This window comes from Coturnix japonica, chromosome 1 (genome assembly GCF_054131305.1).
Source record: "Coturnix japonica strain WE chromosome 1, WE-NBRP24, whole genome shotgun sequence".
Taxonomy (NCBI): domain Eukaryota; kingdom Metazoa; phylum Chordata; class Aves; order Galliformes; family Phasianidae; genus Coturnix; species Coturnix japonica.
Window position 1 is genome coordinate 58894134 of NC_140663.1, and position 13598 is coordinate 58907731.

At 36.0% G+C, this 13598-nt stretch overlaps 1 protein-coding gene across 13 annotated transcripts in view; it reads left to right on the forward strand.

Annotated features, from left to right (window-relative positions):
* Positions 1-13598, forward strand: part of MYBPC1 (myosin binding protein C1) — a 70947-nt gene that overhangs the window by 35491 nt on the left and 21858 nt on the right. For all 13 annotated transcript variants that reach the window (XM_085521950.1, XM_085521973.1, XM_085521942.1 and 10 more), the window contains 9 exons: positions 3477-3643; positions 4978-5110; positions 6782-6906; positions 7476-7581; positions 7897-8063; positions 9543-9705; positions 10205-10311; positions 11418-11551; positions 12743-12899. In XM_085521950.1, coding sequence (XP_085378076.1) covers positions 3477-3643; positions 4978-5110; positions 6782-6906; positions 7476-7581; positions 7897-8063; positions 9543-9705; positions 10205-10311; positions 11418-11551; positions 12743-12899 — 1259 coding nt within the window. The remainder of the gene's footprint in view (positions 1-3476; positions 3644-4977; positions 5111-6781; positions 6907-7475; positions 7582-7896; positions 8064-9542; positions 9706-10204; positions 10312-11417; positions 11552-12742; positions 12900-13598) is intronic.

Here is a 13598-nt window from a genome sequence, read left to right on the forward strand (position 1 = left end):
TATGTTTCTAACTGTCATTCTCATGCTATAATATGCAAATGTTCATTTAATTCTACCTTTAAGTGTGTTGAAAAGAAAATTCAGACTTGAGTCTACCAGGAGAAAAGTGAGCCACAACATAAAGAGACCGATAACATTTAATCTACTTGCTATTTCTTTTGTGTTTGCATGGAGTCTCAAGGGGGAGAATTTCCTACACAGGGATGAGCAGTTCAGAAAATTGGTTTGGGTGCAAGAGCAAAAAGACGCAATGGTTAGATTAACCTATTCACATAATTTGGTGCTAGCACTTTGGTGTGAAAAAATACATATTGTTTTCAAACAGTAGAGATCTCTATTAATTCATTTTTACCTACTATTTCAATATATGCGCACAAATATTCAGTGATCATTCATTCAACTACTAACTTTTAAATGGGAAAACAAGGATGTGTGTTTCTCTTGTTCACCTTGAGAATCTGATGATACGATAGCTATGCTGTTAGCTATTTCAAACTGTAAACCCAGTTTAGTTTCTTATTAGATTAAGACAATTCCTGCAAATGAAGATATGGCCTTACACAACCTTCATCTAAGTTAATTAGTTAAATTCTAATTAAAAAAAAAAATATATATATATATATATATATAATTAAATATATATATATATATAATTAAAAATATCTGCCATAAAAATCAATGACTCTGAAAGAGAAAAACCAAGTATACAATAGCAATTACATTGTAAAATTCATAGCAGGCTTGAGAGCTATAATGGGAAGAAAAGTATTTAGTCAACTGAAGTAAGAGTGAAGTGAAAGCAGGGAGATTGAAGGAAAAGAAAATACTACCTGAACCAATTCAAATCCACCAGGTCTTTTTTTTCTAAACCTTTTCATCCCTAACTAGGATCTTCAGATTGATTTTTTTATCCTGCTAATACAACTTACCATAACAGATCTCACAACAGCCTGTGGTGTGTTTAATTAGCAACATGAGTTGCATGTAAGAGTTGCATGGGGTTTTTGTGGAAAGAGAAGTGTGAAAAAGAATCACTGTAACTTCATTAACAACTAACGTGTTTTATAAGATAAATACTATATAGCCATACAAGTGTGGCATAAGAATTTTGTGGTTAATGTGAAAAGCAAACTTCTAATTCATAAACATCACTACTTAATAGTAGTGAAAGTGGTACATCACCTCCTTGCTCCAAGCACTCAGATGCAGCCTCTTAGTTATGAGCTCAATTAAATGGTAAGACTGCTACTTAGACCTTAGTGTGGATATTGGTATCCATTTCAATTGTAAAAATATGTTTCTGCATTTCAGTTTTCAAAAAGAAATTGTTGCAGGTGCACTCCCTCTCTTTTGTATGGTCATGCTACCAAGAAGAGAGCTAATTTTTCACGTGTGGTGCATAATACTTAAAAAAATGTCTGTTTTTATTAAACACACACACACACACACAAAGGCTACCTGCACAGAATCTGTACATTGCCTTTGTGCTTGTCTTGAAGAAAGACCAATCCATTTTTATACCAGTACTCTGCTCTGTAACGGGTTATGCTTCAATTCAGTAAGAGCCTGGAATTTCACAAGGCACTAAATCTCAAAAAACACACATTTAGGTATTATTTCTTAAAAGTGCATCTTTCAGCAACATGCACATTTTCGTGGGTAAGATCTGCAAGCACTTTTGTGGAGAGATCAATCCATTGAGAAAATCTGCAGCAACATTTGCCTGCTACACACAGCAGAAACTATCTTGATCCCAGAAAAAGGTTGGTTTACCCTGTTTCAAAATCTGTTCTCCAGTTATGCAAGAGGAAAAAAATACATATTTTGGAATAAATTATTTCAAACTGCTTGAAAATCAAGATGATCTCATTGATCCTCGTTCTTAACTACTGCTTGATTTAAAGGGGCTCATTATCTCAAACCCCATGGAACTCAGCTGCACTTAGAACAGACAGGAGTTGCATGGCAAGTGGCCAGTGCCGGGAAAGGAGAACGACACTCCAGCAGGTGTGTCAGCTTACGCATAGGTTTGAAAGCTGATCTCATCTTATTGTCACGCAGAACGAATCTCACCAAAGCTCCAGCACTCACGGCACATAGTCCATCTCCAGTAATTATGAGCACTGAAAAATAAATAAATAAATAGATAAATAAATAAATAAATAAATAGAAACCCCAAATATGAAATTACATAGCATAGATTTTCTAAGAATTATTCAGAGCTATCAACGTCAATATTTCAAACATGATCCAATTTTATTTTATTTTTTCACCTTTAGAAAATATCACTGGCTAATTATGAAAATTAGAAAGTCTCACAAATTAAACAGCAAAGTGTTTTTCCATAAGTACTCATACAACACTACAGGGATCCCCAGTGTTGTTTCTGTATTATTATTAAACAAAATTCTGTGATGTTAGCGCTCAGCTCTAACAGAGTGTCATGGCAAATCTCACTCTCTTTTTCATTTGTTTCTTAACTCTTTATTTTCATATTCTATTATGAAAACACTCAAAAAAATGATTTCACTAGACTGATACAATCAAGTCAGACTGGTCCTGGCCTGAGCTTAATGATCCTGCAGAAAGAAAAAGTCTAGATTTCAGCTCAATTTCCTAGATTGTTTCAGCAGTTCAATTTGAGCTAAGCTGTCATTCTCAAAAACTGCCATTTTGTTTAGGGCACTTTCATTTTTTCCCTCATCTAATGGTTGGCTGTCTTAGCCTAGAGCTGGAGATAGTAAGTAGGATATCATAAGATAACTGTGATGGTATTCACACAGGCCTCTAAAACATTTCCCACCCTTAAGACAAAGATAAACATGGAAGCCATCAGACCCATCTTGCACCCAAGCTGGTCGAGAATCTCCAGTTCCTATCCATACTCTTGATTTAAGGGACTCTTAGAAGAGCTGGTGAACACAGATTCCCTTGGATTACATTATGTCCTCTCTTTGGTCACCACTTGCAACAGTTACAGGGTCTCCAAGTTGAAAACCATTTTTGTGTAACTGAAATGTATGGATTAGACTCAGATCTTAGTAGTACTGTCCTAAATCTTCCTCGATTCTAGTAAAGTTACAACAAGTAAAACCAATTTAAGCAGGTATGCATCTGTAGTACTACATTTTCAAACCAGTTCTATACTATGATGAAGAAACACAACATTCCTCATTGCTGGTTACATCAGAAATTGCCAAACAAAAACTTATATCCAAACTCTGGAGCAGTGTAAACTAAGGTGTGAATGTCATTCTCAACTACACCACTTGTACTGAGTGGAACTGGGGCTTGAATTCACTTATTTACAGATGTTTGGAAAGCTTGATGTCAAAGTGAAATAAAAAATATGGTGGTAGCCTTCAAATTTTGAGCAAAACATTTCTAATATCACCATGGATTCAATTCCACCCTTTTTTCTGGTATGAAAAGGTCTCACTAACTCTTCTCCCACAATTTTATTTTGCCACTGTTAGGGAGGTTAAACAGCAAGAAGAAGAACCTGAAGTAGATGTGTGGGAGCTCCTGAAGAATGCCAACCCTAGTGAATATGAGAAGATTGCTTTTCAGTATGGTATCACTGACCTGAGAGGCATGTTGAAGCGTCTGAAGCGCATGCGCAGGGAGGTGAAGAAGAGTGCAGGTATGGATAAGGCAAAATATTATTATGTTCAGTAGCCAAACATAACTATGCATCATATAAACCCAGACTTACTGTATTACCCTTACCCTTACCCCAACCTCTACCCCTACATGTCTGGTGCGAGGAAAGGGCTGGAAGCTGATGCACAAATTGTTCAGCTTGAAGAAAGAGCTATTTTCTACCCAGGTTCATCACAAGGAGGTGCTGGAAATTTGTAATGGAAAAAGAGCACCCATCAGCACCTGGCACCAGTTTTTCTGGTCCCTCTCAGAAGTTCCAAGATGAGTAGGATGTGGCTACCAGTCATGTCAGGATTTTTCAGTAGACGTGGTTTTACCTACAAAAAGGTCCTCACACAGTGTGTAAAATGCCTCTATAATGACATGCTGACAATAGAATATTATTCACCCCATGCCACCTTTACTATGAATTGAAATCCCTTAAATTGTGAGAAGTTACTTTAAATAAAATATTCTGTTCAGGTTTTGTAATTCTACTACTGCTGTCTCAACATATTCAGTCTACTGCAATTAGACATACGCATGATATAAACCTTACCAGAAGCTAATTTAGCTATTGGCAGTATTTTTGAGGCACCGTTTATTTTTGAGCCACAGATTATCTGCTCCCCTGGGTTTAACATTTGTAGCTGTCAGTAGCTAAATGTTGATGCTAAAGTGTTTTGAAATGTTTGAGTTCTGACCTTACCTTTCCCAGAACAACTTGGTCTATATTTGCCCATCTAAAATAATCATTTTGAAAAGCTCCACTAGGATTCGCAGAGTGACATCTTTTGCAGCTGAAACATCTGTCACAGTTGGAGCTGCAATCTACGCTTTGCAGACTACAGAAAATAAGTTTAGCTTGCAGACAAACCATTCATTTCTATTCTGAACAAAATTTTTAGATTAAAATTCCTTGTTAACTCAAGTGGCGTGGCTCATAAAGAGGTTCTTTCTATTGGATTCATTCTAGATACTTGCACTGCTCCTGTTGTATACAATTATACTCTGAAGTAAAGATTCTCAGCAAGCTGCCAAAGTTACATCTACCCAGTCCTAATAAGAACCATATCATACTGCAAAGTCATGAGGAGATATTAACTAGATCAGGATAAACTGAACTGCATTACTCTGCAGTTTTACTGGCACTATTTCTAGGCAAAAATATAACAACACCTGACTTGTCTGAACCAGCCCAAAAATACAGAGTGATGCATAAGATGGAATGTATATATTCTGATAACTTTAATGAGATATATGTAATGTCATTTCAGCATTCATATCATTTATTTTCTGATCTTCATGTACAATAACATCTCTCTTCCACAACAGCATTTGCCAAAGGACTTGACCCTGCATATCAGGTGGATAAAGGAGGCAAAGTTAGATTCATGGTGGAGCTAGCAGATCCAACAGTGGAACTTAAATGGTATAAAAATGGCCAAGAAATACGACCAAGTGCAAAGTAAGTGATTGTATGTAGGCAATAAAACATGTGCATATATGTTTCCTTGACAACTGTCTCACATACCTTTGATCAGGCTTGCACCAATTTTATTTCTGACATTCCATTACAGTGAAAAAGCAGGTAAAATATGCTATATTGTTCATGACCCAAAAATGCTGTTAACATAGATTGTGTGTTTTATCTCGAGAGAAGAGAGTTAAAGATCCTTAACAAAACATATAGCCATTTCCTGCTTGGTAGTTTAAAACAAAAACAAAACCAGGAAGCATTTTGAAAAAATAAGTCTCTTGTTCTCAGTTCTATGTTAGAATAAGGTCAGAATCTTTCTGTAGTAATTGGTTACTAAAAGGAGAGATCTTTAACATAATGCCTACCTGCCTCATAAACTACCTATAAAATTCTCTCTAATCAACACTGTCTATTAATTAGGTAATCAGCTGCAGGGTGAGGCTTTTTTTCTCTCTCCACTATTTGGTTAACACAATGAAGCCAGCAACCTGAGTTAGTTCTTAGCAATTTTAGTCACAATCTACTGTGCCCAAGCTTTTCCATTATCTGTGTCACTTATGTATTGGTTTACACTCTGGATTTACCTATAAGCAAGAAGCTTCTTGGATACAAGTAGAGCAATGGCTGGAACTTGAGCCCAATCCCTGATGTTCTCATATCTTTCAAAACCTGGAGTACAAAATCCCATTCCACAGTCAAACAGCTAAGAATGATAATACATAAAAATGTAATGTTCCTCAAATACTGTTTGAAAGCACAAGAACCTTTCAATTTTCTCTTTCTGGCCCAGTGAAAAACTGTAACTAGCAAAAATCCTATTACAGGGAATGGCAGATCTCTTTTATTCTATCACTGCTTCAGTCAGTGAAGAATTTTGATTGATATATGTGACTAACAAAAAAAAAAAAAAAAAAAAAGGAAGAAAGAAAAGGTAATAAAAGAATAAAAGTAACAAAAGTATTATCTTTAACTTCCATGAGCAGTTCAGAACTGCTTTGCAGATGTGTGTTCTTCTGCAGTAGAAGGATAGAAGGACCTGGACTGAATGCTCCAGTGCATTTCTTCCAGGCTGCTGAAGCAGCTGTCAGATGCTAATGAGCTTTGGTCTCTGCAAACCTGGAGTAGAACTAAACTGGTGACATAAAGGTGAAAGGCCGCATATCCCATTACCAAAACCCCATATCCCATTACTTATCTCTTGTGCCATATGGCCTACCAATAATATTAACTTCTTAACCTTGGCTATTATTATACTTCACAAAAATGTTAAGAGTGTTGGAGTGAAGATGGTCTCCTGTTACTGGTTATTTTCATCTTTACTCATCTAGAGTTTCAGTATCCATTTTATTCTGCCTGTTTGTTTTTTTTTTTATTATTATTATTATAATATTTTTGTATCATGTAAGCCTTGAATGTTGGAACAAGCCAGAAACTGTTCATTATCACTCTAACCACAGCTCTTTTTGCAACAAATTCTATAATTGTTCTTACATTTTCTATTGTAACATGAAAATCTCATCCTGGGACTCCTTTCCCAGGTCTGTGTAAAAAACAGGTTTTCCCCTCTAATGATCCCTAAAAGATTTTCTATATATACACCAAAAAAGGAGAGATCCAGCAGTTTTGCTAATGCATCTTTTCTGTATTCTATTCAAACAGATACATTTTTGAGCACAAAGGTAACCAGAGAATTTTATTCATCAATAACTGTACTATGACAGATGATGCTCGCTATTACGTGACAGCTGGTGATGAGAAATGCTCCACAGAACTTTTTGTGAGAGGTAACTACACCAGTCTGCTCCCATTTCAGCTGGTGTAAATTGATGTGGTTTTTTTAACTGCAGAAGAAATTAACAGGAAGGATATGGCTCAGTGTGCGTTTGTATTTGTATTAGCAGGGTTAATCTGTATTTTTATCATTCCTGATCATTTTTCTTCATCCTGTACTTAGTAATTTAGTGAAAACTCAGAAATGGAGATACTGTTGATTTCATGTTTCTTACTGTCCACTGGGATCTAGTGGGACTGTGGTCCTCCTTAGTTTCAAAGACATTTTGGAGACTCATTTGTCTCTGTATTGGCTTTTCCTTACACACTTATCTACCTGGCAACCCTCATAATGGTCCAACTGACCTGATCCAGATACTATCAAATCAGGCATTAAAGTACTGATTTTAGTTTCATCTGCCAACACTTAAGGGAAGACTGTACCAAAACCTATGAATGAGTGGCCTTTCCCTTAACATTTTCGATCCCATAGTGTTGATAGTCTTATCTCCTATAGCATGATTTTAAAAACCTTCTTCACCTCTCTTTAAGATTGTAAATCTATAATTTTATCTTGTCAAAGATCCTCCAATTTTGGTGACCAAAGGCCTGGAAGATACCAGTACCTATGTTGGTGAACGCGTAGAACTGAGCTGCGAAGTGTCTGAGGATGATGCAAATGTTAAATGGTAAATCATTCTTTCAATAGACTTTGTTTACCTTGAGACACAGATGGGGCTGGGGAGGGGGAACAGAGCAAAGATGATTTTATGTGTAGGAATAAATGAGGAGAGCATTTTCAGTACCAGTTAAAAATCCTCAGGAGAACATTATTCAGTGAAGTATTAACAGCAAAAACAGTCTTACACATTCATGGGTGAGTTTGTTTAACACTTTTTTGTGTCATAAATCTTGCAAAGTCTTCTCCAGAAGTTTCGGTTTATGAAAGTCTTATTCACACTGGGCTTCTATTGGGAAAATAATCACTCTTTCTTTTCTGTTAGGTTTAAGAATGGTGTAGAGCTTACCAATGATCCTAAATCTCAATATCGAATCAAAGTTGAAGGTAAAAAACACACTTTGATAATAGAGGAGGCCGCAAAAAATGACAACGCAACTTACTCCGTAATGACAACAGGAGGCCAGTCAGAAGCCAAGCTTTCTGTTGATTGTAAGTATAATATATCTTGCACTTGATATTGATGGTCACAGTTTGCTAAATAACAGTAATAATTTGCTTGCCTTTTTCTGAGGGCTTAAAGACAACTTTATCTTCCATGTCAATGTCTTAGCTGCAAATCTCCAGTTTGCAGTTACAGACAGTGAATTAGTCCTGCTTGAAAATTCCTGTCTGTTCATTAAGATGGAAAACATAGCTATCCATGAAAAGATATAACAGGTCAACAAATTGAAACATGCAGGGGAAGTACTTGCTTTTCTTGAATCTTTTCAGGCTTTCACAGGAAAGACAAAACGAAGACTTTTTAGATAAAAAGAGGGGAAAAAAGAAAATTGTGGGAAAAAAAGAAAGTCTACTACTATGTGTACTTTTAACTGGCATCAGAGCCATTTGAACTAAACTAAAGGCACTAAAATGAGGCTATGTATCTCAGTATCAAACAGTATCAGTACTGCTTGAATATATCTTTAAAACACTTGTGGTTTCCAGCAAAATCTATGCATCTTTATAATCTGCCACTTTGGTTTTAGGCAGATGGCCATTTTGCGAGTAGGTGTAGATTTGGTCTTACTGGCATAGGTGAGCAAGATGGATTCTGAGTACCTGTTTGTGGTAAATTTGTTACACTCTGTGAATTTACCATATATCATACATACACACATTATGCTTTTAACTATTTTATACAAAATTACATCCTAAGCACAATTCACAGTTCTCTTACCAAGCTGAAAATGATACACTGTAGCCATTGGATTCCCTAATCTTACCTGCCACACTTATAAATTCATGCTTCTTCTGATGAGAATGTTCCAGCTATCTTTCTGTAAAATGCAGTTATTTTCCATCATTCCTTGTTTCACATGTCAGATTATAGGCAGGTATATTTAGTGCACATGCACAGAGCTGTGTGTTCAGCCTAGACTCTGGTCTCTAGCATCTGATTTTCCAGAGAGCACAAGTTCTCAGCCTCAAGTTCAACAAAAGCTAGTAATATCTTTGTGTTTTTACAGGGGCAGTTAGGGCAGCTTAGCAAACACAAGGAGAAGCCATGTATGAAATAACTTTACACTGTCCACCATGTCCTTTGATAAAAGCCTGACACAAGAGGCTCATAACTACAGTGAATAGTTGTAATTAACTACTTTGTTAAGTCTCCAAATTGTCTTGTTTCATGTGGGAGACCTCTGTAAGCAGTTAGATGGCAGAAAAGGGTAGGTAGACCTGTGCACTCCAAGAGTAGACCTAGGGAAACAAGCCTTCTACATTTTGAAAGTTTCTTACTGGATTCTAGGGGATATAAGCACCCTCATCTTGCACTGGAACACCAGTGACACCAAGACAAAGTTCAAATACACTCCAAGTGAATACAGATCAGGTTTTCCTGCTCAGGGCATGGATATTTTGGATCAGCATTTCTTATAAGCTGTTACTTGATAATAACATTAAGATATCTACTTCTCTTTTCCCAAGTGAGACCATTGAAGATATCACTTGCACTAGAAGACCAGACAGTGAGGCTTGGACAGGAAATACACCTGAAATGTGAGATATCAGAGAATGTGGAAGGGAAATGGTACAAAAATGGACAGTTGATTGAAGCTAGTGACCGCGTAAAGCTTTATCACAAAGGAAGGTAAGCATGTCAAGTACTGATTTGATTTTTGATGAAGTGACATTGTAAAGATGTACCAATATGAGGGTTATTTCTCTGGAAACTATGTATTATCAATATGTAAAGCCTAAACTTTGTCCTTTAAACACAGTTAGTTTTAAGAAAATAAAACCTTTGTCTTCTTTTCCTTTTTCATACTGTGTCTTCTGGCTATGGAAGACAATAATAATAAAATACTTGAAACATCTAATTTTAAAAGATTCTTTTTTCTGGACATTGTTGTTGCTGTTTGTATGGGATATTAGGTAGTAATAGGTCAAAACAATTTGGGGGCATTATTAAGAACATTTAGATTTAAAAACAATACTGTTTTCTGATAGTTTTGTTGTTGTTGTTGTTGTTTTTGCACATTTTACACACTTGCACAGATCTCCTAAACTTTTTTCTTCAGATTTTTCCTCATAGCCTCAAATAGTCTTCAAAGATAATTTACATGTCTATCTTTTTCACTGCTTTACAGAATCCATAGATTTATCATAGCAAGTGCTGCTGTTGATGATGAGGCTGAATACATGTTTGTACCAGATGCTTATAATATTAATATTCCATGCAAAGTACATGTTGTGGGTAAGTACTTGGCACAACAAATTACAAATTGCATTTCCTTCTCTTTTACCCTTGGAAAGTGAAAACTGTGTGATATATCCTTGAATACAATCAGTTTGTTTCTTCTGAGCAGGTGCTTACTTCAAAACACAGAGCTGCTACTTTGGCAAAGTGACACTGAGCTAGTAAGAGAGTACTTTGCCTCAGGACCTGGTCATAGTTTACAGTCCTGGCGTGGCTGAATTCCTAAACTTTAACTACTGTTAACAGTTCATGTAAAGTAGTTCTTGGTATAATTTTTCAGACCTTCAGTGTTGTATTCTTCGAAGAATGGAATTTTTTTTATATTTCAAGATATCTTTTAGCTTAGTAAAATAGTTCAGTATGTACATATTTGCCTATACAATACTTACACTTAATGATACCCAGAGAGTTAAATAAGATTTCCACAACAGTACCCCACTGACTTTTAACTTCAGACAGTGAATATGAAGTCTAAATGATACCAATATAAATGATCAAAGTTTTAGAAAATATGGCTTGTAAATGATGAGTGGGATACTTACGTTAGAAATGAGATTGTCAAGAATTAGGGAGAATGAAAAGAGAGTGGGTACTTTCACAGATAAAATATATTAAAGTAAGAGCACATTCATCAGTTCTCAATATCCATGGAGTACAACAGAAGTAATCATTTCATTTCCAGGAAAAGTATTTAGACTAAGAAAAAGTTTAAAATATTAGAGCAATGAGAGAATAATGATGCTTGGAGCATCACAATTCCAAATGTAGAACATCTACAATGGAAATTTTCAAGAGCCAATTATTGGAAGTCTCTCTCACATTATCTAAATTTAAACAATCCTGCCTCAGGAAGGTGGATTGTTTTTCTTTTATGCACCTACTATTCCCAAATCTCTATGGTTCTATGATTCATTCTTCATCGATTATTTTCTTTCAGAATTTTTTCTTCTCTACTTTACTTCCAAACAGATATTAATTGAGTAAAAATACCAGGAAAATAGGAGCAGCAGAGCGTGTTTCTCTGTATCTCTCACTTGTTCCCAGGTTCCTAAATTTTGGAAGAGGAAGACCTATAAAAATTTGGGCAATTTTTTCTTTTTCAGATCCTCCTAAACTTCACCTTGATGGTCTTGGGGAAAATAACACTGTGACAGTAGTGGCAGGAACTAAATTACGCCTTGAGATCCCTATCACTGGCGAGCCAACACCAAAAGTCATGTGGAGTAGAGGGGATAAGGTACAGTAACATCATATGTGTTTTTAAAGATCAATGAGGAGATTTTTTTCCCTTAACAAAACAATCTTTAGTCTGGTGAAGATATGGAAGGAAATAAAAATGGGATACATTATCCTGTTGCACTTAAAAACTCTTCTCCCTGAAATGTGAAGGTAAAACTGATAAATAGTATTTAGTATTTTAAGGATCTTTTTGAGGAAACACTTGACACTGCTAAGATGAAAAATATGCTTTTTCGACAAATAAATTTTAAAGTAGGTGGATATATTTGATGCAGAAGAAATCTAATGAAAATCTACCAGTCAGCTACTTACTGTGTGTGTAATATCCGGAACAGCAGTTTTGACAGGGAGCCATAGTAAGGTCTGGTTATAAAATAAATAGTTCTGATGAAGAATCGAGACTAGGATGAAATATTAGCCTGGGCAGTTACTGTTTTGCGTATAGTGTCTTTTGTGCTAAACTTTGCACTCCCGAGTATAATATACCAAAAAGCCAGACTTTCCACATTTAAATTTTCATTTTGGTATGTGCTACATGTTATTTCTGCTGGACTTGTCAGGCCTATCACATCAAATCTTACTACTATTTTCCAAATATTAGTGGTATTATTAACACCACAGACTGGTTCAAATGAGAAGCTCCCCTAGGAGATCTTATTCAAAAATGTGTGTTTTTACAACGAGGACAAATTACTGACCCTTACTATCCATCTCATCATTCAACTCAATGAATTACACTACAGTTTTTTTTAAAGATTCTTTATTTAAGAATCTTTTTAAAATATTTTACATTTAACCTTTCTTAAGATTTCACTACTCTCTTTCCATCAAGTAGTGCTGATTAAAGCATGTTGTTGCTTATGGGGTAATTGAGCCTACTGAACCCTCCTTTGAGATGTAATGGCTGACCTGAGTACTAAAGGTACAGTATTTTAAAGCCATTTATTTATTTATCACTTGCTTAGTTTGTCTTTTTTTTCTTTTTTTTTCTTTTTTCTTTTTTTTTTTTAATGACAATCAGATGACCGAAATACTGAGCTTTAATGTGAATTTCTCTTCAGAAAATTTTTGTTGAAGTGTTCTGTAATGCACTTGAACTTGGATTTTTGAACATTTGGTTCTTAAAGCAGAAAACTTGACTTTTCCCTCTGCTTACTTTGTCTTACTTTTGTCGTACTTTGATTCCTAGATGATCACAGACAGTGGAAGAATACGGGCAGAAACATACTCAGACAGCAGCTGCCTGGTCATTGACACAGCTGAGAGAGAAGATTCAGGTCCTTTCAGAATAACATTAAAGAATGAAGCTGGGGAGGACACAGCCCTTATCAACATTAAAGTGGTCGGTAAGTCATGTGGAAAAATGCACATGAGCGATACCATTTACCATGGTTTTTTTCAATAAATGATCCCTGAGAACACTGCTTTCCTGCATTCCAGCAACAGCCAAATTCTTCTTCTGTATCTCTCCTCCAAATGCTGCTATCCCTCTGTTTTTCCTCATTTCCAGGTGTGAAATTGACATGCAAGGATACTAAGGCACAAAGTTAATGAAGGATATGGTAACTTAGTATGGAATTTAAGTAGGAGTTAATTATCACCCCTGCTGCCACCTTACCTTGCTGCACCTAAGCTTCTGAAGTTGCCTCTGGTTGCTTCAAGTATTCTATATTTTCCTCGTGCCTGTGGCCCTTTCTTGGCACATTCCCTCGAGTGCCCCTCAAGAAATTTGACAGTGTTGAAGAACTTGGCATTTCCTATCCCACTTGTCAGGATTCACAAAAACATCCTTTCTCTGTGCAAAGAAGAGCTTGAGATGCTCTGAGCCAAATGTGCAAGGCCATGGAAGCATCAATGGTCAAAGTCCGCTCTCCAAAGAGAGTTAGGTACAAATGAGGGCTGCAAATATATTTTAGGTACACAGAGGACTTCCCTGCATTATTACAGTATTTATTCCAGAAAATAATGATTTGGAACTTTAAAGGCGAGTTTATGACTTTTTCCCATGTCATTTTTCTACTGGCGATGTCATGTAGCTCCCTTTT